At 37.1% G+C, this 26,835-nt stretch overlaps 1 protein-coding gene across 1 annotated transcript; it reads right to left on the bottom strand.

The window, feature by feature from the left end:
• Positions 1-1,811: 1,811 nt before the first annotated feature.
• LOC149068260 (uncharacterized) lies at positions 1,812-25,367 on the bottom strand. The gene is made up of 2 exons (XM_089251805.1): positions 25,200-25,367; positions 1,812-6,528 (listed from the first exon to the last, which is right to left on the bottom strand). The coding sequence occupies exon 2, from the start codon at positions 5,916-5,918 to the stop codon at positions 4,857-4,859; it is 1,062 nt and encodes a 353-aa protein (XP_089107931.1). The 5' UTR covers positions 5,919-6,528; positions 25,200-25,367; the 3' UTR covers positions 1,812-4,856.
• Positions 25,368-26,835: the final 1,468 nt, after the last annotated feature.

The following is a 26,835-nucleotide window of genomic DNA, read 5'->3' as shown; positions in this document are numbered from 1 at the left end:
TGTCAGATTCCATATAGCATTATTGGACAATATTGTTTTACACTATATGATTATGTAAATAAGTATTTGTCAGAATATCCTAGTTTTGCGGGACTGCCCATCCCGCTTCCTGATTGGTTGTTGAGACGGTGGATGATGGGAATTATTTCTCTCAAATACCAGCGGTGTACTGGGAACATTCGCACTTGAAATACTTCGAATTTGAGCAAATTACTAAGGTGCTCTGCTCAGTGAGGTGTGTGCTGGGTAACAGCTCTTCCGTGACCACGCAACATTGATTTTGGTGGCGTGCATTAGCACTGCTTGAGTCGTCCGACCTCTTCATCTGGCTTCCGCATCATTACCTAATCGGAATTTATGTCTTCCTGTAATACGGCGAGAGCTTGCCGCTGACAACTGAGTTCTGTTGACGCTGTTCCAGGGTTTATTCTTCTCGAATACACGCCGAAAGGGAATCGGCGGGAGATGCTTAGCTGAACATTCATAACATGAAGTTGTGGTTCTCGTGATGGAGGGAATGTAAAGGGTGTTTCGATAGACTACACTAGTGAGAACTAACCATTTTGGTGAACTTTCATTGCTAATAACTTTAACGAAAAATTGACTTTCTGTGATAAATCAAGTTAGAAAAGTTATGTAAAACTCAGAATCTTCCTTGAATAAATGTTACAAGTGGAAAAGTTGTTTGTTTTTCATCGTTGTGATCCGTTTAAATGAACCAGTGTTGGGAAACTAAAAATAAACCGGGAATGTACCGAGACAAACGGTACATATATTTTTTGGGGCTCGACCAGGATGCCAGTGGGTACCTAGGGTGATTTCCGGTCCGAGCGGTCGTTGGGGGTCTAAACAAGAAATTTAATGAACCTGAAGGATCCTTGGTCGACATATTGCAATTTTAACTTAGAAATAAAAATCTAGAGCATAGACAGGTCTAAAATACTTGTGACGCCTCTGTACGTAAATAACACTGGTCTACAAGGTTTTCCTAACATGGAAAATTTCAGCTGTTCTTAATTTTTGGGTGCTGATTCCAAATCTGACCTTGAAAAATGTCTATCATGCCTAGATTTTTTTAATGGTATTTAATTAAATGAACGTCTTTCAAAATTTACATATTTAGGCTATATGTGTAAACCCCAAAGGAGAATGTTTTGCATCAGTCTGCAACGAGCCCTCAGCTGAATGAAAATGCTCTGCGGTAAAAATTCATTTATAGTGTTTTCCATGTAAAAAATTCTCTTTTCTTAACAATTTTCATGAGATTGTTATGTTGTAGCACTGATTGTTTTGCGACGTACGGCGCTGATTTCAGCATATTCTGCATTGGGGTGTGTAAAATTATATTAGAAATCATGTCTCTATTTTTTTGCTAAAACTTGGGGACTGGCTACACTGATTTTATCTCTACCTACAACCGGATTCTCAGCTTTTTAAATTGAAAGAGAAACACACATGGTTTATGTACAACCCTTTAGTTAAAAAATGAAGCTATAAGCAAATGTCACAGATGCATTAATGTTCCAAATAAGTTTTGCTGCCAGCACTTCATATAAAATTGGGGCTGATCAGATGTGTACGCGAGGGCCGTAGGAGATAATGTCCAGCTCAAGATGATCAAAAATTTAAAATGTTTTTTTAAAATATATCAGTTATTTTAATTAATTTCTGTTAACTTAAATGTTTTTATGACTACCGGGGGGCATCTATCCCTATTTTTTTATTTAGACAATTTAGTTGCTTTTTCCTTTTTTTGTATGATGTCTCCATGAGATTATATGCAAATTAATAAAGTTCAAATTCCATTATTTCACAATCAACTCATTCTTTAATCTAATTCAATTTCTACAGCAATTTCATACAGTTCCTTCGTTGTTCATGAAGAACATAAAAATTTGATTGTATGGATCTTACAGCTGGGTTCTAATACAGTACACAAATGAAAAAAAAAGTTATTAAGGCACCAGATCTAGATTTTTTTTAGAGAGGCCAAGCTTATTTTAAGCACTTTGTTGTATTCAGGGCTTCCACTCAAAAAATTAGAAAGACCAGGACAGGAAAAGGTATCCCCCCCCCCCAGACAACATAATCATAGCATAATTAAAAAAAAAACCCTAAAAAAAATTTTTTTGAAAATTTTTTAAATTGACTTTTTTTTTCATAGCACTATTTAAGTATCTTGCAAGATTGACTCGAGCCAAAGCAAAATGACTTAGTTACAAAACAATTTTTTGCCAAAACAGTGTACTAGCACAACCACAGAGATAATTCCTTTGTCTCTCTTCACAATATGTATTACATACTTTTACTTGGAGTCTTCTTCCACAGTCCAGTCTGTCAACTATCTTCGACAATGGTAAAGTTCTCTGGAATTGTACCACGGGTCACTTACACGATCTGTAAAAATGTGCCGCTTAGTTCATTTTTACAAAATTAGGTTTGAGGAGGGCAGGGGCCTCATCAGATAACCCCCCCAAGGCCATATTTTGTCTATGAGCCAAGGGCCTTTATGCGATTTACCATATATGGCTTAGAAAGTGGGTCGCAATGAATTTATTAAAGATAAATTTTGTGTTCTTAGCCTTCAAATAGCATTGAAATCAACAAAAATTGATTATAACAACATACAGACGTATTTTCTCCCGCAAATTTCAATTAAAAAAATAAATTTTTCATCGCCCCCCCCCCCGTGTACGACTCTGATCCCAACAGTACGCGTTAGGATTCAGAGGGGCAAAGCTGACAAGGGGGGTCAAAAATGGCTAAAAATTTGGTGACTTAATACTTGAACGGTCCCAAAGAAGAAAGCACATTTTCAATTGATAAAATAATCAAATGTATTGAAGATGCAGCCAATCAGGGTCGTAGCGTACCTTCTTGTAGCCCTTTAAAAAGGAACAAATAATGCAAAATAACTGTAGCAACATTCCCCCCATTTGGCTCATTGCCCCAGCGTAGTTGCGGCCCTGCAGCCAGTAATCTGCAATATGCAATGAATTATCCTTATTGAAATCTAGTTTACAACATTTGGAAAAATCGCAGCGTGACCATAGCTGCTCATGAAAAACAAAAAAAATCTAGATGGAGCAAAGAAGCTACGTTGGTATGAAGTGTAAGAGGCTGCAAACATTTCGAATAATTTTTTATTTTCTATGGAAAATGTGCACAAAAGAAAATTTGGACTCTTTCCTAATCGTCGATAAGGAAATTGATGAGCTTTACTCAATTAAAATCGAAATGTATTCAATCAAAAATAATAAATTTTTTCCATACAATGTATAAATAAAAGTAATACTACTTCAAAATTTTTCCTTACTAATGTTTGACTAACTGTCTATTCAAGTGATTAATAATTTATTAGCAAATTGCTTGTTATCGTAATGAATGTTTCCAACAAAACTATCAAATGCTAAAAAATATCAATGCTTCAACAAATTTGAATATAGCGAACTTTTTATGGGGTCCGCAGATGGTTCACTATAACGGGGTTCGACTGTGTATATATATAGCATAAATGATTGAATTATTTTTTGTATCTGTGCCTATATTTCATGCTGTGCCACTTAACTGTAGAAGGCTAATGGTGTTTATGTAATTAACAACATATATACATATACGACACAGTACAGTAAAACCAATTTAAATAATTATGTAAATATACACTCGTGCATATTCATTTTTTTATAAATTACTTTGTTCGTAAATTTATGTGTTCATCACTCCTAATCAATTATTTCATTTCTTGCGAAAACTCTGTTGAAACTGATACCACTATAATACACGAAGAATACAAATACAAACTACACAGGCAATAATAAAAACAAGTAAAACTGATAGTCAGATTTCAAGGTGGGGAGCAGGCTACTGTAATGGCGAATATATACACTCATATATATATATATATATATATAATTCCCCCATTTCTATTTAGCAAACCGTCTCAAAAACCTGTTCCAAAACCAGGAATATATTTTTTTTTAAAAATCGAGAATAATCTCTTTTCTTCTTCGCTCGATATGATCGCTAATCTTCCACTATAGGTGAATTTTCACTATGGAAAGAAAAAGATGCATTCCATTGAAAAAAGAAGAAAATAAAGAAACATGCAGGTTAAAAATGATATAATTTCTGCTTTGGCAAAATCATTAATTGCAATCTACTATATTTTATTATCTGGAATTATATCGATGATTCCCTCCTCATTTAAAATCAATTATATGAATTTCGTTGATAGGTTTTGGTAAAAAAAGTAGGACAAAAACTAGAAAGTAGGTAATTTTACCAAAAAGTAGGAAAAGTAGGACGAGTGGGAGCCCAGTGTATTGATGGTAGTCTGGAGTTCTTATCCATGCTTCTGATTTCAGCAGCACTTTTTTTAAATTAAAAATCTCTGTTAGCATCTAGACAGCTTTGAATGTTAGGACATTTCCACATCAGACTTGGCAAGCTTTTTTTCCCCCTTTCTTGCTGATTGACGATTTCAGATTTTTTCCCCTGATTATTTCATGGCTTTCACTCTATCACTCATGAAAATTTACGAAAAATGGATTGACGATTAATCAAAGTAACCGGCGGAAGCTGTAATGAACTTCTTCATACATCCGAAAACTTTTAGTCCACTCCGCCCTGGATTTAGGCGATGATGAGTTTCTAGGTATTTTTTACAGAATTGCTTTACCAGAAGCATTTTTCGAATTTTTGATCACATACTTATAGAAAATCTTGTAGAATAAGAACAAGTAAATGCTGTAAGTTTCTGAAACATTAAAGAGACTGACCGCCCCAGAGTAAATGTGTTTAAAATTCTCGTTCTTCTCCAGTATATATATAAACACAGTAATATAATCTTTTTCTTTTCATGAAGGCAAAGAGCTCTCAGAATTGGACTGATTTGTTTTTGAGTGCTTCTTCTTGTGCAAGGTCAAATAATGTTTCGTTGAGTATTTTTTGTTACAAACATCACATTCATAAAGTTTTTCTCCGGTGTGTACTATTTTGTGCGTGTTCAATTGAGAGATTCCACGAAAACTTCTATCGCAGACTTCGCACTGGTACGGTCTATCGTTTGTATGTATCCTGCTGTGACCACTTAAATGTTCAGCACGTGAAAATCTTTTACCACAAACCTCACACTTGTACGGTTTCTCACCAGTGTGTACTCTTTTGTGGTTTTTCAAGATGAAGATACACGAAAATCTTCTACCGCAAACGTCACATTCGTGTGGTTTCTCTCCAGTGTGCGTTATTCTGTGTTTGCTCAAATGACCGCTACGCGAAAATTTCTTGCTACAAATCTCGCATTCGAATGGTTTTTCTCCAGTGTGTACTTTGTTGTGCTTTTTCAAATAAGCGAGGAAAGAGAATCTTTTGCCGCAAATGTCGCATTCGTGTGGTTTCTCTCCGGAATGGGTCTTTTCGTGGGAACTTAATTCGTACATTGACGAAAACCTTTTGGAACAACAAGCACACTGAAATGGCTTTTCTCCATTGTGAACTTTCTTGTGCACTTTCAGACGAGAGAATGTCAAAAACTTTTCACCACAGTGAGGACACTCATGCGTCTTTTCCCCAGAGTGGAGTTGTTTATGAACCAGCAAGTTTTGGTTCCGTGAAAATGTTTTGCCACAAATGTCACACTGATAAGGCTGCTCTCCTGAGTGACAAATTTTGTGGTCACTTAAATTTGATCTGCATGTAAATCTTTTGCCACAAACGTCACATTCGAATGTCTCTTCTCCTTCATGAGTGCTCTTATGATATTGCAAATAATACCAATTCAAGAACTTTTCACCACAGTGGGGACACTCGTGTGCTTTTTCTCCCGTGTGAACCCGACTATGGATAGTCAAATAGGAACTGGATGAGAATCTTTTGTCACAAACATCACACTTATATGCCTTTTCTCCAGCTTGAGACATTGTGAGCTTGAGTGAATTGAAGCGTTAATCCTGATTGCTTGATTGAATGAAAGTTTCAGTCCTGAGTTTTTGAGTGAAACAAGGCTTTAGTCCTGAGTTTTTGAGTGAAACAAGGTTTTAGTCCCGAGTACTGAGCAGTTGAATAAATTGAAGCTTTAAGCCCGAAGACGTGAGTGATTTGAAGCTTTAGTCCAGATTACTTGGGTGAATTGAAGTTTCAGTCCCGATTATTTGAGTGAGTTTAAGCTTTAGTCCCGAGTGAATAGAAGTTTTAGTCCTGAGTTTTTGATCGAATTAAGGCTTTAGTGCTGGGAGCTTGAATGAATTAAATTTTTATCTTCGGCGCAATTGTTCCTTCCAGAGGTTGTGCTGTTCTGGTGAGACTGTATTTGTCATGCATGAGATCTCTTCAGGAGAATCACTTGCAGATTATCATCAAAGATGATTTATATCATTCGTGATGTCAATATAAAAGGATCAGACTCTGACAAAGAGCACGGCAAACAATCTATCTTTTTTTTCTCATAATTCTCATCATACCCTTGTTTGTGCGAACTAACTTGTCAGATCTTTTTGGTGCAGTTTCCCATGGAGTTCTTCATTCAAGTGCCTGTAGAGGAAACAAAAATTACCATCAGCATTCCAGCCAGTTGATGATATAAATTCAATAATGAATAAGTTCTGATTGTTTCCATTGGCACTTAGTATATAGGTACGACAAAAGCCATGATTAGTAAAATTCGGTGAGAATTTAAATTCAATTATTTTTTGATTATTTGAGTGAATTTTCTTCAACAGCAGGTATGAACACTATGAATAATTCTAGATACATAAAATAGCAACAAAATACTCTAATTCAATAAGCTGATTATGTACACAACTCTATATATGTTGACCTATCATTTCCGATTATAATTTAGAAATTGATTTCTGCCATGACTTTACCACAGAATAATAAAAATATTTATGAAACTATCTTATTCTTTAGGGCAGAGGTTCTCACCCTTCAGGCTCACATGGCTTTCTTATCAGTGATAATTTACTTGCCATCCACTCAGCCAAAAAACCAAACTGTTTTTTTTTTTAAAAACCACTTGGTTAAAACCGTGGTTTAAACCAAACAACTCTGCTACAGGTGTTTGGAATTTTGACCACAATCATTCACACAGGCTTCACATTGGTGGAATGTGTCTGTGTGATCTTGCATGGAATTCCCAACATTTTGGTAGATTCCTCGGATCTTCCCCGGCAGCTGCAGAGATATGAGCGACTAGGTCTTCAACTGATTCAACGGGGGGGGGGGGGGGGGTCTCGTACACTAATGACATCATATGACCGCAGCAGAAGTCCAGGCATGATAGGTCCACTGATCTATCAGGCCAATGAACTGGACCACCACAACCGATCCAATGATGTTGAAATGTAACGTTCAGGCTGGACATCATTAGTGTGATAGGTGGAGCCCATCATGCAGGAAACACATTGAGCAGCGCAACAACTGATGAACATTTGTTTCATTGATAGGCTCCGGCAGAACTGGCTGCAGGAAGCTCACGTATTCCCTACCGCCCAGATGAAGGAGAAATAGTTAAGGTCCAATGAGGTGGTCTCTGACAATGCCACCCCAAACATTTACAGAGAAACAGAGAATTACAAAAGAAACGGTTTTGAAATGCACGCGTTTGTGTACCATGGGGTTTTCTAAAGCCCATAAATGGGCATAACGTGGATTGAAGGTTCCCTTGCTCGTAAAGCTTGCCTTATCCGCAAACAAAACAGATGCAGCAAATGAAGCATGCCTGTTCGGGAAACGTTCTTGGTACAAGAACAAAGCCTGTTAAAGTACACAGCTCTATATGTGAGGCGCATATCAGCCAATTCAATGTTTGAGTATTTGTCTATCGTAGAGATGTAAAATTCTCGAGAATAGACTACTATTATAAGTCTGGTAGGACTGCTATTATAAATAACTTGAGAATATTCTTATAAGTTCTGGATAAGAATATTTTCCTGCTATTTATAATATAGTTACATATAATATCCTTGAGAATTTTCTATGTGGAAGGACTACTTTCATAAATTACTGGGGAATATTCCTATAGAAAATAATAAGAATTATTCTGAATATTCTCCTCGATAAGAATATTCTTCAGTTACCAAAATCTTTCCAGAGAGTATTATCAAGAATATATGCAATAACATGTATTATAATAAATAATCTCGATAAATAACTTGAGAATAATAATTATTTTTGATAAGAATATTCTCTAGTAATTTATAATAGTAGTCTTTTGAAGAATATTCTGTCCCTCTTCCCGTCAACTTTTGCGCTTTGCTTTGAACTTATTTCTGAAAATTTATCTAATATTAAAATAATATTTTAAAGGTTTTAATCTGAAGGTTCCCAAAATCTTCATAACCAAACTTTTAAAACCTCTCATCATGACAAAGAAAATATTATGCAAATATTTTCGAACTAAAAGTTGCCATTGGGAGTGAGTATACCAAAAATTGCTTTGTTGTAAATGTTTCAGGCAATGAAAACTGATTTATATTTCACAATATAAACAAAATTAGTAAAAAAAATTAAATTATTTAAAAGAAAAATTAATATTCTCGATTATTCTTCAATTTTTACATCCAGAGAGAATATTCTCACCTCACATCTCGAGTCTATCCTAAAACCTGAGCGACCAGTTCTCAATTTCCAGCTGGTTTGTTGTGCAGTCGAACTCCTGTACAACGCCCTCTACTGCATGAAGAAGGCATTTCCAAGCCTGCAATGCTATATGATTCTGAATCATCTTTGTGCCCCCTATGCCTCCTGCAAGTTTGTCGCACTGGTAGTGAATCAACCTTGTATAATGACATGTACTGGCTGCGTAATTACAATCCCTACATTCTTAGTAACACAAGGGGCATTAGCACACCAGCGATTGGTTACTATGAGCAAGAAAGAGAACAAAACGTCACGAGGGAAAGAGTTTTTGGCGAACTTAATTTCGAAGTTCATTACCGAAAATGAAAGCATTAGTGAATCAGTAAATGATAGCAAAGATAGATGGGAGAGGAAAAAGAAAATCTCCAATGGATTTGAGAGGGAATCAGACACACAACTTTCGATACGTGTGTCCTGTGTTCTAGCTACTGCTCTAACTGTGGATATCGGATTTAAAAACAAAGTATATCTATTGTTAAATGTTGCCAGCAAAGATTTCACTATGAGTAACGTAGTGGTTCATCACTCCTTTCAGTCAATCACTATGCGCTAAATTTATATAATGTAGCTAAGAATGTGGGGTTTGTTTATAAGTGTGATGACTGACTGATTCATCATCATTGAGCTGAAACCGCACGAGCTACAAATATGAAATTTGATCAGTTTTATTTTATGATGTAAAGGTTCATTTAGAGGGGTTTTCCCCCTTCAAAATTCAGTGCTTAAGAGGATCATGGGAAGGTGGGAGTCAAAGGTTGTATGGAGAAACACTGAAGTTATAAATATGAAATTTGGTCAATAGTTGTTTTACTTCATGATGTAAAGCCTCAGTAAGGGGGGTGCTTCAAAGTCTAACTTCTAAGAGGGTCATGGGGGGGGGGGGGTAAAAGGGGCACTCGCTGAGCATAAACCACTAAAGCTGATCAAATATTATTATATAATAAATATATATTAAATATTGGTCAATATTATATTTTACAATACATATGCATTAAGACAGGATTTCTCAAAATTCCCCCCCCCCATGTGAAGGGGGGGGGGGGAAGCTGGTCATTAGGGGTTCAAATGTTATGGAGGGAATCATCGCCAAGCAATTTTCAGATTACTAAATCAACGCAAGCAAAGCCACAGGTAAAAGAGTGTATACTATATCACAGTCAAACTTGTTGCTGCAGTGGTGGTTGAGTGGTCATATTGACGGACTCGCACTGGGAGGACCCAGGTTTGAGCCAGGGCCATCACTTCAACTTTTCCAGGGAAGGGGGCAAAGAACATGTACTCAATGTATGTGTGTATATATATATCATTTCTAGAGTATTTTCCAAAGCCAGGGGGCAACGGCCCTCCCTGACCCCTTCTCCCAAATGACGGGCCTGGTTCGAGCCCCACAGTGTGGTCAGCTGAAGTTGTTTTTCTGTTGTTCCCACCTTTAAAGTGGGAATGTGAACCAATCTCTTCAGTTAAAAGTCTCACTACAGAGAGAATCAGGCCTACAACGGTACAATTCTTCAATCATTACACTTCACTCATAGTTAGAAAAATTTATGGCAGCATTACACAGAAATAAACTTCACTGAAGGTTCACTATACATACACACATATATTCCAACATGTATCAGTTCGTTAGAAGTTCCAAAGAGGAATATGAACGAAGTGCATGAGCAGTTTAGCAGTCAAACTTAGTTACTCTTACTTTTCTACTAAGAATAAGTTACAGGAGTTTCGTAAGCATCATATACAAGCCAGAACTTCTAAATTAAAAGACGTTTTAGTCTCACTGCAATTTACTATTTCGATTTATTGTTATTTATAGTTTATATTTTATATTTTTTTTACAGAGTTTCCTATTTGCTGACATATGATGATAAGGGAGGTTTAGATGACGCTTACGTCATCAACCACCCTTTATGAAATATTTTTACTGGCATCTTACTCTATTCACTTTACTAGCCTTACTCCCATTGCCCCCCCCCCCAACGCAATCTAACCCATAGGATACTATGTTATACCCGTAGCTTCTACCACTGGAACATTCCATCGCCCCCCCAGGGGGGGGGGGGCGTTAACGCCCACGTTGGGAATCACTGATTTAAACTGTCATGGATGATAAAACCTGCCAACCCTGTCTTGCACACTCCCTGAGGTCACTCAGTGGCATTGTGATGCCACTGAGTGACTCACTTACTAGATTACTCTCAGGGCCCCAGTTCCAGACATTTTGGTACCCTGCCCATCTCTCAATAGCTCCCCCACCTTCAGTGGCTGAGTAGTTAGGGATCATTCAAGTATTACGTCAGCATCGATGGGGAGGGGGTTTCTGATTTGCTGACAGGGGGGGGGGGGTTGGATGATGCTTACGTCATCAACCACTTTTTATGGAAACATGAAATATTCTTAATAGCATCTTATTCGGTGCGGAAAAAAACCTTTGGATAGTTAAAATTGGGCACCTGAACTAACATTTTGCCCATTGATAAGTTCCCTAAAGAGCCACTTTAGTGATCTCTAAATGTTTCATTAATCCTTCAAGTGCTCTGGAAATGTGTCAGGGCTCTGGAACAGTGACACACATCACTCAAGGGATCTGTAATTATGCCACAGATCACTTCAGTTATCTGGGAATGTTCCGTGAGTAACTTGAGTGATGTAGAATGGCACTGAGGGCTGCTTAAGTGCTCTAAAACTGTGCCAGATGGCACTCAAGGGATCTCTAAATGTGCCACAGATCGTTTAAGTGTTCTGGAACTGTGTCGCGGGTTACTTAAGTGATCTTTGAATGTGGGAGTGATCTTTGAGGCCAATTTCAGTGATCTGAAAATGTGCCACGAACCACTTGATTAATTTTTACAAAATTAGGTATGGGGGGGGGGGGGTGACAAGCCACATCAGATAACCTTCAGGGCCACATTTTGTCCGTGGCCAAGGGTTTACTATATATGGCTTAAAGGGTGGGTTGCAATGTATAAAAGTAATTTCTTTTGAAATTTAAAATTTTTGAAAATGTTTTTTACATTAAAAAATATTTTTTTTTCCTCTGAGGGGAAGGAGGCTCAAGAGCCCCCTATGCTCCCTCTCCTGCGTACATTTCTGATCCCACCAATATGTGTTAGGAGGTAGGGGCAGTGCTAGCAAAATTTTGCTAACAGGGGGGGGGGGTCCAAAATAGCTAAAAATTTGCTGACGTAATACTTGAATGGCTCCTTACACAGGATTCAACGGCCGGCCCTGGTCATTCTCGCCTTTGCCCACTTGCCTTGCTCATTCTCCAAGCCATTCACATGGTTTGCCCACTATCTATGTCACTTTTTTCAGGGTTGGAAAGTTTTTGCAATAGGTGGTAAAAACCGTCCAGGCAAAAATATATTTTTACCAGTGTTTTTGGCATAAATTGATTTTTCCCCCAAATATGCATGTGAAGCATTATTGTACATTTGATTATTCTTCTAAATGCAAACAAGATAGTTTTGAACACAAACTTCAATATAAGAATTAATAAATTTTTGAGTTGTTGAGTTTTTGCCATTGCTTGATAAAACTACAGCACAAAATGTTCTGGCAATAATGGGTTTTTGTCAAGCATCAAAAATTAATATTTTCCATTTATTTATATCTAGTATCATTTCAGTGTTTAATACAAAAAAAAAAAAAATTGTTTGAAACACACAAAATCTGGTTTAAGAATTACATTAACAACGATATACATTTATAGTAATTTTATCAATCAAAAGAATGAGTGTAAATTGTTTTACAAAAGCGTTTGAAACATCTAATACTTCTACTGTTCACGCAATTGCGTTTGCAATGAAAGTAGCAAATTTTGTCTAAAGCAAACCAATTTTTAAAATAAACACATGGCACAGTAATACTCCAAAGTTATGCAATAGGGTGGGACAACTGCGTAAATCGAGATATAGTTTTAAATACAAATACATATACATGTTAGTTATTTGGGACCAAATTATAGAAAGAACAACTGTCTTTTTCTTTCTTACTACGACTATAATGCTATGGTACTCTTCTATGGGGGCTTCAAAAATTTAACTTGTATTGTAACTGAAATCCAGTCTGGTAAAAAAGACAGTTGTATTTGTACTTTGAAATTTGCGCAAACGAGAAAATACTTTGAATGTTTTGATAACACCTTCACCAATCAAAAGAAATGACCTGCTCGTGCTCGGGGGAAAGAAAACAAATTTTAACAATGAGCTGAAGTTAACTGAAAGTTACAGACAGGGCCAAGCTTAGGAATTGAACCCGGTGCAAAACGTTTTTGCTGCCCCTCCAAAAAAATTGTATGCAGTTGCTCCCAACTTATAAATTTTTTGACTTGCGAACATAAACCTTGAAGGGGGAAAAATTGGTCAGAAAAGAACGCATTTTGTTGCATTCATCTTTTTCATTAGTTCCAGAACACATTGATAATTGAGATCATAATCAATAGAGCCTGAAAGTTTAGGCACTAAAAATGGTTAAAATATGTACTAAAGAGAGGCATAATTTATGGAAGGAAGGAAAAATAACAAGGGAATTGCCTTTTAATTAATTTGACAAAATTTATAAGTGATTAATCATTAATAATAATTAGCATAATCCACCTGCTTACACGTCGTGGCTCGAATCATATTAAAAAAACACAAATACATTTCTGACATATACTTCAAAGTGTTTCATCATGGGCGGAGATATGGGGGGGGGGGGGATCTAATGCATACATGTATAGATGAATCAACATCATCATCATCATCATCTTGCTTCCTCCAGCAATAGTGACCGTGCCCACCCCCCCAGACTTCCAAGTCTATCTCCGCCTATGTGTTTCATCATCTTCATCAAATATCTGTTGCAATTCGATAACTTTGATCATTTTTCGAATCTTTTATTGCTGTTTTTGTTTAATTAATGTAAATAATAGAAGTAAAGGAATAAAATACTGGGATTCCCAAAAATAAAGAAAAACATTCTGAAATACATTAGAACTATATTTGAAAATGCAGATTAATTACTACAGTACATTCTGCTTAACGTTCTTAAAATGTACTAATTTGGAATCCAAACTTTTACTAAACCTTATCGAAATCTCCCACACATTTAAGGCGTTTTCCTGCCTACAACGTTTTTTATGACAAGTTTGTGAAAAACACTATAAGTGGAACTCACTGTATATGAGCTCTTCAATATTTATTGTTTAAAACCGAGAGTTTCTTGCCACAAATAAAATCCAAGATTGCAATCTAAAAATTTGAATTTTAAAATAAAAAAAAAACACCCTGGTGTATATACATAGGTCGCAGAATATTAACAACACTAACTGCAATCAGTCTAAACCTCAGATATAATTTATTTAATAGTACGCAAACACATTGTCTTAATCAAAGAATGAACTACTACGCAACTTAGCCCACATCCTAAATTTTCAGACCTTTGCGCTCTTAAATGTTTCTATGCATGAATCTCTGTTCATGAAACGAAATACCGCTAATGTCGGTAGTGTAATTAGTAATTAGATTGAGGGAAAAAAATCAGAGAGAGCGTCTTACCTTTTTTTTCGAAGTTCAGTAGTAAAAACTGTCAAAATTCCGAATTTATACATTGTATATTCATCTTCCAGATTATATGAGAGAATGATTCAGATGGTGGTGTTTGAAAATTTCGAAGAGGTTCTCAAGCCCCTCCTAAGGGAAACATGACAGATTTCTAGGAAGGCATGCAGATTAACATTCCAAAGAGCAGTGGAAGTTGCCTCACTCCGGGGCAGTCATCATTTAGAGATGTCCATGCTAGAGGCTATCAATAGGGGGAAGCACACTGGCTAGGCCTAATCACTACACTTCACTCATAGTTAGAAAAATTTATGGCAGCATTACACAGAAATAAACTTCACTGAAGGTTCACTATACATACACACATATATTCCAACATGTATCAGTTCGTTAGAAGTTCCAAAGAGGAATATGAACGAAGTGCATGAGCAGTTTAGCAGTCAAACTTAGTTACTCTTACTTTTCTACTAAGAATAAGTTACAGGAGTTTCGTAAGCATCATATACAAGCCAGAACTTCTAAATTAAAAGACATTTTAGTCTCACTGCAATTTACTATTTCGATTTATTGTTATTTATAGTTTATATTTTTTATTTTTTTTACAGAGTTTCCTATTTGCTGACATATGATGATAAGGGAGGTTTAGATGATGATAAGGGAGGTTTAGATGACGCTTACGTCATCAACCACCCTTTATGAAATATTTTTACTGGCATCTTACTCTATTCACTTTACTAGCCTTACTCCCATTGCCCCCCCCCCAACGCAATCTAACCCATAGGATACTATGTTATACCCGTAGCTTCTACCACTGGAACATTCCATCGCCCCCCCAGGGGGGGGGGCGTTAACGCCCACGTTGGGAATCACTGATTTAAACTGTCATGGATGATAAAACCTGCCAACCCTGTCTTGCACACTCCCTGAGGTCACTCAGTGGCATTGTGATGCCACTGAGTGACTCACTTACTAGATTACTCTCAGTGCCCCAGTTCCAGACATTTTGGTACCCTGCCCATCTCTCAATAGCTCCCCCACCTTCAGTGGCTGAGTAGTTAGGGATCATTCAAGTATTACGTCAGCATCGATGGGGAGGGGGTTTCTGATTTGCTGACAGTGGGGGGGGGGTTTGGATGATGCTTACGTCATCAACCACTTTTTATGGAAACATGAAATATTCTTAATAGCATCTTATTCGGTGCGGAAAAAAACCTTTGGATAGTTAAAATTGGGCACCTGAACTAACATTTTGCCCATTGATAAGTTCCCTAAAGAGCCACTTTAGTGATCTCTAAATGTTTCATTAATCCTTCAAGTGCTCTGGAAATGTGTCAGGGCTCTGGAACAGTGACACACATCACTCAAGGGATCTGTAATTATGCCACAGATCACTTCAGTTATCTGGGAATGTTCCGTGAGTAACTTGAGTGATGTAGAATGGCACTGAGGGCTGCTTAAGTGCTCTAAAACTGTGCCAGATGGCACTCAAGGGATCTCTAAATGTGCCACAGATCGTTTAAGTGTTCTGGAACTGTGTCGCGGGTTACTTAAGTGATCTTTGAATGTGAGAGTGATCTTTGAGGCCAATTTCAGTGATCTGAAAATGTGCCACGAACCACTTGATTAATTTTTACAAAATTAGGTATGGGGGGGGGGGGGTGACAAGCCACATCAGATAACCTTCAGGGCCACATTTTGTCCGTGGCCAAGGGTTTACTATATATGGCTTAAAGGGTGGGTTGCAATGTATAAAAGTAATTTCTTTTGAAATTTAAAATTTTTGAAAATGTTTTTTACATTAAAAAATATTTTTTTTTCCTCTGAGGGGAAGGAGGCTCAAGAGCCCCCTATGCTCCCTCTCCTGCGTACATTTCTGATCCCACCAATATGTGTTAGGAGGTAGGGGCAGTGCTAGCAAAATTTTGCTAACAGGGGGGGGGGGGGGTCCAAAATGGCTAAAAATTTGCTGACGTAATACTTGAATGGCTCCTTACACAGGATTCAACGGCCGGCCCTGGTCATTCTCGCCTTTGCCCACTTGCCTTGCTCATTCTCCAAGCCATTCACATGGTTTGCCCACTATCTATGTCACTTTTTTCAGGGTTGGAAAGTTTTTGCAATAGGTGGTAAAAACCGTCCAGGCAAAAATATATTTTTACCAGTGTTTTTGGCATAAATTGATTTTTCCCCCAAATATGCATGTGAAGCATTATTGTACATTTGATTATTCTTCTAAATGCAAACAAGATAGTTTTGAACACAAACTTCAATATAAGAATTAATAAATTTTTGAGTTGTTGAGTTTTTGCCATTGCTTGATAAAACTACAGCACAAAATGTTCTGGCAATAATGGGTTTTTGTCAAGCATCAAAAATTAATATTTTCCATTTATTTATATCTAGTATCATTTCAGTGTTTAATACAAAAAAAAAAAAAATTGTTTGAAACACACAAAATCTGGTTTAAGAATTACATTAACAACGATATACATTTATAGTAATTTTATCAATCAAAAGAATGAGTGTAAATTGTTTTACAAAAGCGTTTGAAACATCTAATACTTCTACTGTTCACGCAATTGCGTTTGCAATGAAAGTAGCAAATTTTGTCTAAAGCAAACCAATTTTTAAAATAAACACATGGCACAGTAATACTCCAAAGTTATGCAATAGGGTGGGACAACTGCGTAAATCGAGATATAGTTTTAAATACAAATACATATACATGTTAGTTATTTGGGACCAAATTATAGAAAGAACAACTGTCTTTTTCTTTCTTACTACGACTATAATGCTATGGTACTCTTCTATGGGGGCTTCAAAAATTTAACTTGTATTGTAACTGAAATCCAGTCTGGTAAAAAAGACAGTTGTATTTGTACTTTGAAATTTGCGCAAACGAGAAAATACTTTGAATGTTTTGATAACACCTTCACCAATCAAAAGAAATGACCTGCTCGTGCTCGGGGGAAAGAAAACAAATTTTAACAATGAGCTGAAGTTAACTGAAAGTTACAGACAGGGCCAAGCTTAGGAATTGAACCCGGTGCAAAACGTTTTTGCTGCCCCTCCAAAAAAATTGTATGCAGTTGCTCCCAACTTATAAATTTTTTGACTTGCGAACATAAACCTTGAAGGGGGAAAAATTGGTCAGAAAAGAACGCATTTTGTTGCATTCATCTTTTTCATTAGTTCCAGAACACATTGATAATTGAGATCATAATCAATAGAGCCTGAAAGTTTAGGCACTAAAAATGGTTAAAATATGTACTAAAGAGAGGCATAATTTATGGAAGGAAGGAAAAATAACAAGGGAATTGCCTTTTAATTAATTTGACAAAATTTATAAGTGATTAATCATTAATAATAATTAGCATAATCCACCTGCTTACACGTCGTGGCTCGAATCATATTAAAAAAACACAAATACATTTCTGACATATACTTCAAAGTGTTTCATCATGGGCGGAGATATGGGGGGGGGGGGATCTAATGCATACATGTATAGATGAATCAACATCATCATCATCATCATCTTGCTTCCTCCAGCAATAGTGACCGTGCCCACCCCCCCAGACTTCCAAGTCTATCTCCGCCTATGTGTTTCATCATCTTCATCAAATATCTGTTGCAATTCGATAACTTTGATCATTTTTCGAATCTTTTATTGCTGTTTTTGTTTAATTAATGTAAATAATAGAAGTAAAGGAATAAAATACTGGGATTCCCAAAAATAAAGAAAAACATTCTGAAATACATTAGAACTATATTTGAAAATGCAGATTAATTACTACAGTACATTCTGCTTAACGTTCTTAAAATGTACTAATTTGGAATCCAAACTTTTACTAAACCTTATCGAAATCTCCCACACATTTAAGGCGTTTTCCTGCCTACAACGTTTTTTATGACAAGTTTGTGAAAAACACTATAAGTGGAACTCACTGTATATGAGCTCTTCAATATTTATTGTTTAAAACCGAGAGTTTCTTGCCACAAATAAAATCCAAGATTGCAATCTAAAAATTTGAATTTTAAAATAAAAAAAAAACACCCTGGTGTATATACATAGGTCGCAGAATATTAACAACACTAACTGCAATCAGTCTAAACCTCAGATATAATTTATTTAATAGTACGCAAACACATTGTCTTAATCAAAGAATGAACTACTACGCAACTTAGCCCACATCCTAAATTTTCAGACCTTTGCGCTCTTAAATGTTTCTATGCATGAATCTCTGTTCATGAAACGAAATACCGCTAATGTCGGTAGTGTAATTAGTAATTAGATTGAGGGAAAAAAATCAGAGAGAGCGTCTTACCTTTTTTTTCGAAGTTCAGTAGTAAAAACTGTCAAAATTCCGAATTTATACATTGTATATTCATCTTCCAGATTATATGAGAGAATGATTCAGATGGTGGTGTTTGAAAATTTCGAAGAGGTTCTCAAGCCCCTCCTAAGGGAAACATGACAGATTTCTAGGAAGGCATGCAGATTAACATTCCAAAGAGCAGTGGAAGTTGCCTCACTCCGGGGCAGTCATCATTTAGAGATGTCCATGCTAGAGGCTATCAATAGGGGGAAGCACACTGGCTAGGCCTAATCACTACACTTCACTCATAGTTAGAAAAATTTATGGCAGCATTACACAGAAATAAACTTCACTGAAGGTTCACTATACATACACACATATATTCCAACATGTATCAGTTCGTTAGAAGTTCCAAAGAGGAATATGAACGAAGTGCATGAGCAGTTTAGCAGTCAAACTTAGTTACTCTTACTTTTCTACTAAGAATAAGTTACAGGAGTTTCGTAAGCATCATATACAAGCCAGAACTTCTAAATTAAAAGACATTTTAGTCTCACTGCAATTTACTATTTCGATTTATTGTTATTTATAGTTTATATTTTTTATTTTTTTTACAGAGTTTCCTATTTGCTGACATATGATGATAAGGGAGGTTTAGATGATGATAAGGGAGGTTTAGATGACGCTTACGTCATCAACCACCCTTTATGAAATATTTTTACTGGCATCTTACTCTATTCACTTTACTAGCCTTACTCCCATTGCCCCCCCCCCAACGCAATCTAACCCATAGGATACTATGTTATACCCGTAGCTTCTACCACTGGAACATTCCATCGCCCCCCCAGGGGGGGGGGCGTTAACGCCCACGTTGGGAATCACTGATTTAAACTGTCATGGATGATAAAACCTGCCAACCCTGTCTTGCACACTCCCTGAGGTCACTCAGTGGCATTGTGATGCCACTGAGTGACTCACTTACTAGATTACTCTCAGTGCCCCAGTTCCAGACATTTTGGTACCCTGCCCATCTCTCAATAGCTCCCCCACCTTCAGTGGCTGAGTAGTTAGGGATCATTCAAGTATTACGTCAGCATCGATGGGGAGGGGGTTTCTGATTTGCTGACAGGGGGGGGGGGTTTGGATGATGCTTACGTCATCAACCACTTTTTATGGAAACATGAAATATTCTTAATAGCATCTTATTCGGTGCGGAAAAAAACCTTTGGATAGTTAAAATTGGGCACCTGAACTAACATTTTGCCCATTGATAAGTTCCCTAAAGAGCCACTTTAGTGATCTCTAAATGTTTCATTAATCCTTCAAGTGCTCTGGAAATGTGTCAGGGCTCTGGAACAGTGACACACATCACTCAAGGGATCTGTAATTATGCCACAGATCACTTCAGTTATCTGGGAATGTTCCGTGAGTAACTTGAGTGATGTAGAATGGCACTGAGGGCTGCTTAAGTGCTCTAAAACTGTGCCAGATGGCACTCAAGGGATCTCTAAATGTGCCACAGATCGTTTAAGTGTTCTGGAACTGTGTCGCGGGTTACTTAAGTGATCTTTGAATGTGGGAGTGATCTTTGAGGCCAATTTCAGTGATCTGAAAATGTGCCACGAACCACTTGATTAATTTTTACAAAATTAGGTATGGGGGGGGGGGGTGACAAGCCACATCAGATAACCTTCAGGGCCACATTTTGTCCGTGGCCAAGGGTTTACTATATATGGCTTAAAGGGTGGGTTGCAATGTATAAAAGTAATTTCTTTTGAAATTTAAAATTTTTGAAAATGTTTTTTACATTAAAAAATATTTTTTTTTCCTCTGAGGGGAAGGAGGCTCAAGAGCCCCCTATGCTCCCTCTCCTGCGTACATTTCTGATCCCACCAATATGTGTTAGGAGGTAGGGGCAGTGCTAGCAAAATTTTGCTAACAGGGGGGGGGGGTCCAAAATAGCTAAAAATTTGCTGACGTAATACTTGAATGGCTCCTTACACAGGATTCAACGGCCGGCCCTGGTCATTCTCGCCTTTGCCCACTTGCCTTGCTCATTCTCCAAGCCATTCACATGGTTTGCCCACTATCTATGTCACTTTTTTCAGGGTTGGAAAGTTTTTGCAATAGGTGGTAAAAACCGTCCAGGCAAAAATATATTTTTACCAGTGTTTTTGGCATAAATTGATTTTTCCCCCAAATATGCATGTGAAGCATTATTGTACATTTGATTATTCTTCTAAATGCAAACAAGATAGTTTTGAACACAAACTTCAATATAAGAATTAATAAATTTTTGAGTTGTTGAGTTTTTGCCATTGCTTGATAAAACTACAGCACAAAATGTTCTGGCAATAATGGGTTTTTGTCAAGCATCAAAAATTAATATTTTCCATTTATTTATATCTAGTATCATTTCAGTGTTTAATACAAAAAAAAAAAAAATTGTTTGAAACACACAAAATCTGGTTTAAGAATTACATTAACAACGATATACATTTATAGTAATTTTATCAATCAAAAGAATGAGTGTAAATTGTTTTACAAAAGCGTTTGAAACATCTAATACTTCTACTGTTCACGCAATTGCGTTTGCAATGAAAGTAGCAAATTTTGTCTAAAGCAAACCAATTTTTAAAATAAACACATGGCACAGTAATACTCCAAAGTTATGCAATAGGGTGGGACAACTGCGTAAATCGAGATATAGTTTTAAATACAAATACATATACATGTTAGTTATTTGGGACCAAATTATAGAAAGAACAACTGTCTTTTTCTTTCTTACTACGACTATAATGCTATGGTACTCTTCTATGGGGGCTTCAAAAATTTAACTTGTATTGTAACTGAAATCCAGTCTGGTAAAAAAGACAGTTGTATTTGTACTTTGAAATTTGCGCAAACGAGAAAATACTTTGAATGTTTTGATAACACCTTCACCAATCAAAAGAAATGACCTGCTCGTGCTCGGGGGAAAGAAAACAAATTTTAACAATGAGCTGAAGTTAACTGAAAGTTACAGACAGGGCCAAGCTTAGGAATTGAACCCGGTGCAAAACGTTTTTGCTGCCCCTCCAAAAAAATTGTATGCAGTTGCTCCCAACTTATAAATTTTTTGACTTGCGAACATAAACCTTGAAGGGGGAAAAATTGGTCAGAAAAGAACGCATTTTGTTGCATTCATCTTTTTCATTAGTTCCAGAACACATTGATAATTGAGATCATAATCAATAGAGCCTGAAAGTTTAGGCACTAAAAATGGTTAAAATATGTACTAAAGAGAGGCATAATTTATGGAAGGAAGGAAAAATAACAAGGGAATTGCCTTTTAATTAATTTGACAAAATTTATAAGTGATTAATCATTAATAATAATTAGCATAATCCACCTGCTTACACGTCGTGGCTCGAATCATATTAAAAAAACACAAATACATTTCTGACATATACTTCAAAGTGTTTCATCATGGGCGGAGATATGGGGGGGGGGGATCTAATGCATACATGTATAGATGAATCAACATCATCATCATCTTGCTTCCTCCAGCAATAGTGACCGTGCCCACCCCCCCAGACTTCCAAGTCTATCTCCGCCTATGTGTTTCATCATCTTCATCAAATATCTGTTGCAATTCGATAACTTTGATCATTTTTCGAATCTTTTATTGCTGTTTTTGTTTAATTAATGTAAATAATAGAAGTAAAGGAATAAAATACTGGGATTCCCAAAAATAAAGAAAAACATTCTGAAATACATTAGAACTATATTTGAAAATGCAGATTAATTACTACAGTACATTCTGCTTAACGTTCTTAAAATGTACTAATTTGGAATCCAAACTTTTACTAAACCTTATCGAAATCTCCCACACATTTAAGGCGTTTTCCTGCCTACAACGTTTTTTATGACAAGTTTGTGAAAAACACTATAAGTGGAACTCACTGTATATGAGCTCTTCAATATTTATTGTTTAAAACCGAGAGTTTCTTGCCACAAATAAAATCCAAGATTGCAATCTAAAAATTTGAATTTTAAAATAAAAAAAAAACACCCTGGTGTATATACATAGGTCGCAGAATATTAACAACACTAACTGCAATCAGTCTAAACCTCAGATATAATTTATTTAATAGTACGCAAACACATTGTCTTAATCAAAGAATGAACTACTACGCAACTTAGCCCACATCCTAAATTTTCAGACCTTTGCGCTCTTAAATGTTTCTATGCATGAATCTCTGTTCATGAAACGAAATACCGCTAATGTCGGTAGTGTAATTAGTAATTAGATTGAGGGAAAAAAATCAGAGAGAGCGTCTTACCTTTTTTTTCGAAGTTCAGTAGTAAAAACTGTCAAAATTCCGAATTTATACATTGTATATTCATCTTCCAGATTATATGAGAGAATGATTCAGATGGTGGTGTTTGAAAATTTCGAAGAGGTTCTCAAGCCCCTCCTAAGGGAAACATGACAGATTTCTAGGAAGGCATGCAGATTAACATTCCAAAGAGCAGTGGAAGTTGCCTCACTCCGGGGCAGTCATCATTTAGAGATGTCCATGCTAGAGGCTATCAATAGGGGGAAGCACACTGGCTAGGCCTAATCACCTTGTGTGCACTATTGGTATTGCCCTCCAGACCAGATGGTAACTCAAACGAGAGGGGGGGGGGGCTTTCAAGGGGAAAAAATTACTAGATTTCTTTTGCGATATCCCTTTCCGTTTGATGCCCTAAGCGTTTCTTTTCCCTTTGTAAATATAACCCTGTTATTCTTTAATGGCAGAAAGAAAGGCCCGACTTTTATCAGTGGTAAAGAATGTGACCCCACATACATACACTTTTTTTTCTTTCGCAAGAGATACAATGTGACTAAAACACATTTTTTACTTGATTATCACTTAATGATCTCCACTATCTCTGCAGTAATCCAGTGATTACGCTTGAGTCCCAAAGCAGAATGTGCCAAAATCTGTGACGTATGTCACAGAACAGTTAGCGCTGCTGCAGAACAATTTGGAAGAATTTTAAGAAAAAGTGCAAGAAAACCACTATTACGTGTATGGGGATTTTTACCACAGAACATTTCCAGTCAGCAGAGGGCTCGTCGCAGAACAGTGCTAAACATTCTGCTTTGGGGCGCTTGAGTTTCAGAAATGTTAATTTTTCACAAAAATCGTGTAATTCTGAAATCGCATAACTCAGGGTAACGTAAGTTCATGGCTCCCACATCCTGAAGCAGGGCGCCTAGGTTGGGATATTTTACGGGCCCCCGACCAGACTTTCACGGGCCCCTTTATAGAATTTATAGCGTGAAAAAACAAAAAAATGATGAAAATCATCCCGGGCTCCAGGGCTGAAGCCTTGTCACCCCACCCCTTGTGGGGGGCCACATGTAAGTTGGGGCATTACTGTACAGTGAAACCTCACTACAATGATGTTTGATATAGCAATAAAGCCATAGGTGGAGATAGACTTGGAAGTCTGGGGGGGGGGGCACGATCATGATGTCAATTCATCTATACATATATGCATTAGATCAGTTGACTTCACCTTTGACGCTGGGCCCTCCCATATAGAGGGATTTATTCATGGGCGGAGATACAGGGGCATTGCCCCCCCCTCCCCATATTTCTGCCCATGAATAAATCCCTCTAAAACAATATTTTTTTCTTCATCCACAGAATATCATTATATCAAGATTTCACTGTATCAGGGTTGTTAAGTTTTTTGATATAGGTGGAAAAAAGCAGAGTAAAAAGTCCTACAACAAAAATATCTTTCTGCCAAGAATAACAACAAATCGATACTTCCCACAGTTATTTATACCTAGTATCAATTTAAAAAAATCGATGGAAAAGAATTGTATATTGTTATACATAATGACCCTTCATCTGTAAGAAAACATAAGTGACTTTTTCTAAGGGCGTTGTAATGAATGATTGTTATAACGTGGGGGTCATTATAACATATTATAACTATATATCTCTATTTATTTATTTGAAAATGTCTTCACGATGCAACAGTATAAAGTTGATTGCTGTAATGATTACATATAATGCGCATTTTGGCAAATTTTTTTTATTAAAAAACATTTTTGTCATTTTTCGCCGTGGTTTTTATCACTGTCCCGGGAAAAAATACCTTTCTGCCGGCAAAACATCCAACCCTGCTTTTTGTCACACTCTCTAGGTCACTCATGCTTGCTTTCTCTCGACAATCTTTTTGATCGCTCATATGGTTTGACACTCTATTGGTAGCTTTTACAATCCGTTGCCGAACTGATGCCTATTTTTCGCCTTACAAATTAACTATACAGGGCCCCTTCCATGAAGATTAATGCAAGGGGGGCACCAAATATCACAACCTAGGGACCTTGCTGCAGTATATTGGTAGGGAGGGGGGCACGCACAGTCACTATACTTACCCCCTTATCACACCGCACTACCCCATTGGCGACAAAACCTATTAATATAATTTGCTGTTGGCCCAAAAGGAAAAAAATAAAATTAGGTAAAAAAAATCAAGGACGTAAAATAAATTTAATTGAATTTTAACCAATTTTAAAGGCAGATAATTAACAAAATTAATTAATTCAAAACTAAAAAATATCGGTCGCCAAGGTAATGTGACCCACAATAACCTGGTCGCCAAGAAGAGTGTGGGAGATAAGGGATAATTGATGCGCAAAAACAAAGAAACTGACCTGATATTTTCTCTTTCTGCTGCAACGTAAACAATCACGTGAATCGATTATCACATCACGATAATCAATTACATACGCCTGATTATTAATTTATATGTTTATAAACAATGCCAAAACTCACGGTAGTTAAACATCAAAAGCTGAAATATACAATTACCATAATTATACAGGGCTATTGGCAACCAAGGCTGAATGCCATAAAGAACACAAAATGGAAAGACCGGATTTTTCTGATGCATTTCTTCTACAACTCCCCCGAAAAATGCATAACCTATAACCATACATCCCGCAATTACCGGGACACACACACACACACACACCCGGTTTTTGTTTTTTTTTGGTTTTTTTTAGCTGTCCCAACTTTCTTGCAAAAATGTTCAGGTTTTTCAACAGAGGCAACGTCACGTTTGTTCTTTAAAAATCGACCATTAAAATAATTTCTCAACTAAGAAATTCTATTACTACAATGCTGACCATCAGGGCCACAACTAGATGCTTCGTCACCCGGGGCAATCGCATTTTGACGCCCCCTTTTAATGTTGAAATAGAAGTTTCGGAATGAAATTTGCGCCCCTTCAGGTCTAGCACCCGGGGCATGAAAACCGCCTGATCCCCCCCCCCCTAGTTGCGGCTCTGCTGATCATATTCGCTCGAGCAAAATACGGGACGATGTCAATTATCGCCAAAAGTAAGTAAAGTTGCCAAGTCGTATTAAAATCGCAGCATAGTCGCCAATGGTGGGAAATGAAGCGCCACTTGAAATTGCAATAAAAAAAAAACATGAGAACTATTTGAGATACATACAGTGTGCTCCAAAAAAAACGAACTATTGGTCCAAAATTCTCTCTTTACGCTTTTGTTAAAGGTCAAACGTCTCGTGCGGAGGTCCTTCTACCGTAGAAGTGGCAGTGGATTCAGCACCAGGACTATTGGTCCAAGATTCTATCTTTACGCTTTTAGTAAAGGTGAAACGTCATCGTGCGGAGGCTATTCCCCCCCGTAGAAGTGGCAGTAAATCCAGAGCCCGGCTCAACAAACTGACGTCATCACGGCTTTCTGCTAAGAAATCCTGATTACCTATTTTTTAACGAATTAGTGATAAATATGATTACATTTACTAACCTAACCACACGTTAGAAAAAAAAATACAAGGTGTTCCGTTAAAATAGACCGATAAACTCAGAGGGCTGTTAGTAGGCATCGAGAGGAACAAAATTTGAAATGGATCATGGTATCGGAAACCACGTTGAGAGGGTGAAAATCGCGAAAAACGCATGCAGGTTCCGACGTCACGCTGGAACGTCAAAAAAGGGCAATAATAACTACAAAAAAAGATTTATTTCATTAATCACTACAAGAGTTGTTGCAAGTAGTGGTCGCTGACGTCATTGCACAGTCTACAACGACGTAAAAATCCATTCCCGGACGCGATCGAAGATACCAAGTATGCTTTTGATGTTTGACGCAGCGGCGACAATCTGCGCTATGAGATCCTTCGGTATCTGTCCAATTCGGAGCTTGAGGTTTCTCCGTTATTAGGAAATAGCTCCGTAGATACGTCGTCATCATGTTGAGGAGGCGACCATCGTGCATCAGCATCATCATCTCTCTGGCGAGGAGGGGGGCCAAAAGTCGA

The sequence above is a fragment of the Pholcus phalangioides genome, unplaced genomic scaffold, assembly GCF_987345545.1.
Source record: "Pholcus phalangioides strain wild (caught in Gottingen) unplaced genomic scaffold, Ppha-v1.0 ptg000027l_1, whole genome shotgun sequence".
Lineage (NCBI taxonomy): Eukaryota > Metazoa > Arthropoda > Arachnida > Araneae > Pholcidae > Pholcus > Pholcus phalangioides.
This window is presented reverse-complemented; position numbering and strand designations above follow the sequence as displayed.

Excerpts from the sequence above, each read along its gene's own strand:
- LOC149068260 (XM_089251805.1), bottom strand. The coding sequence starts at position 5,918 with ATGTCTCAAGCTGGAGAAAAGGCATATAAGTGTGATGTTTGTGACAAA.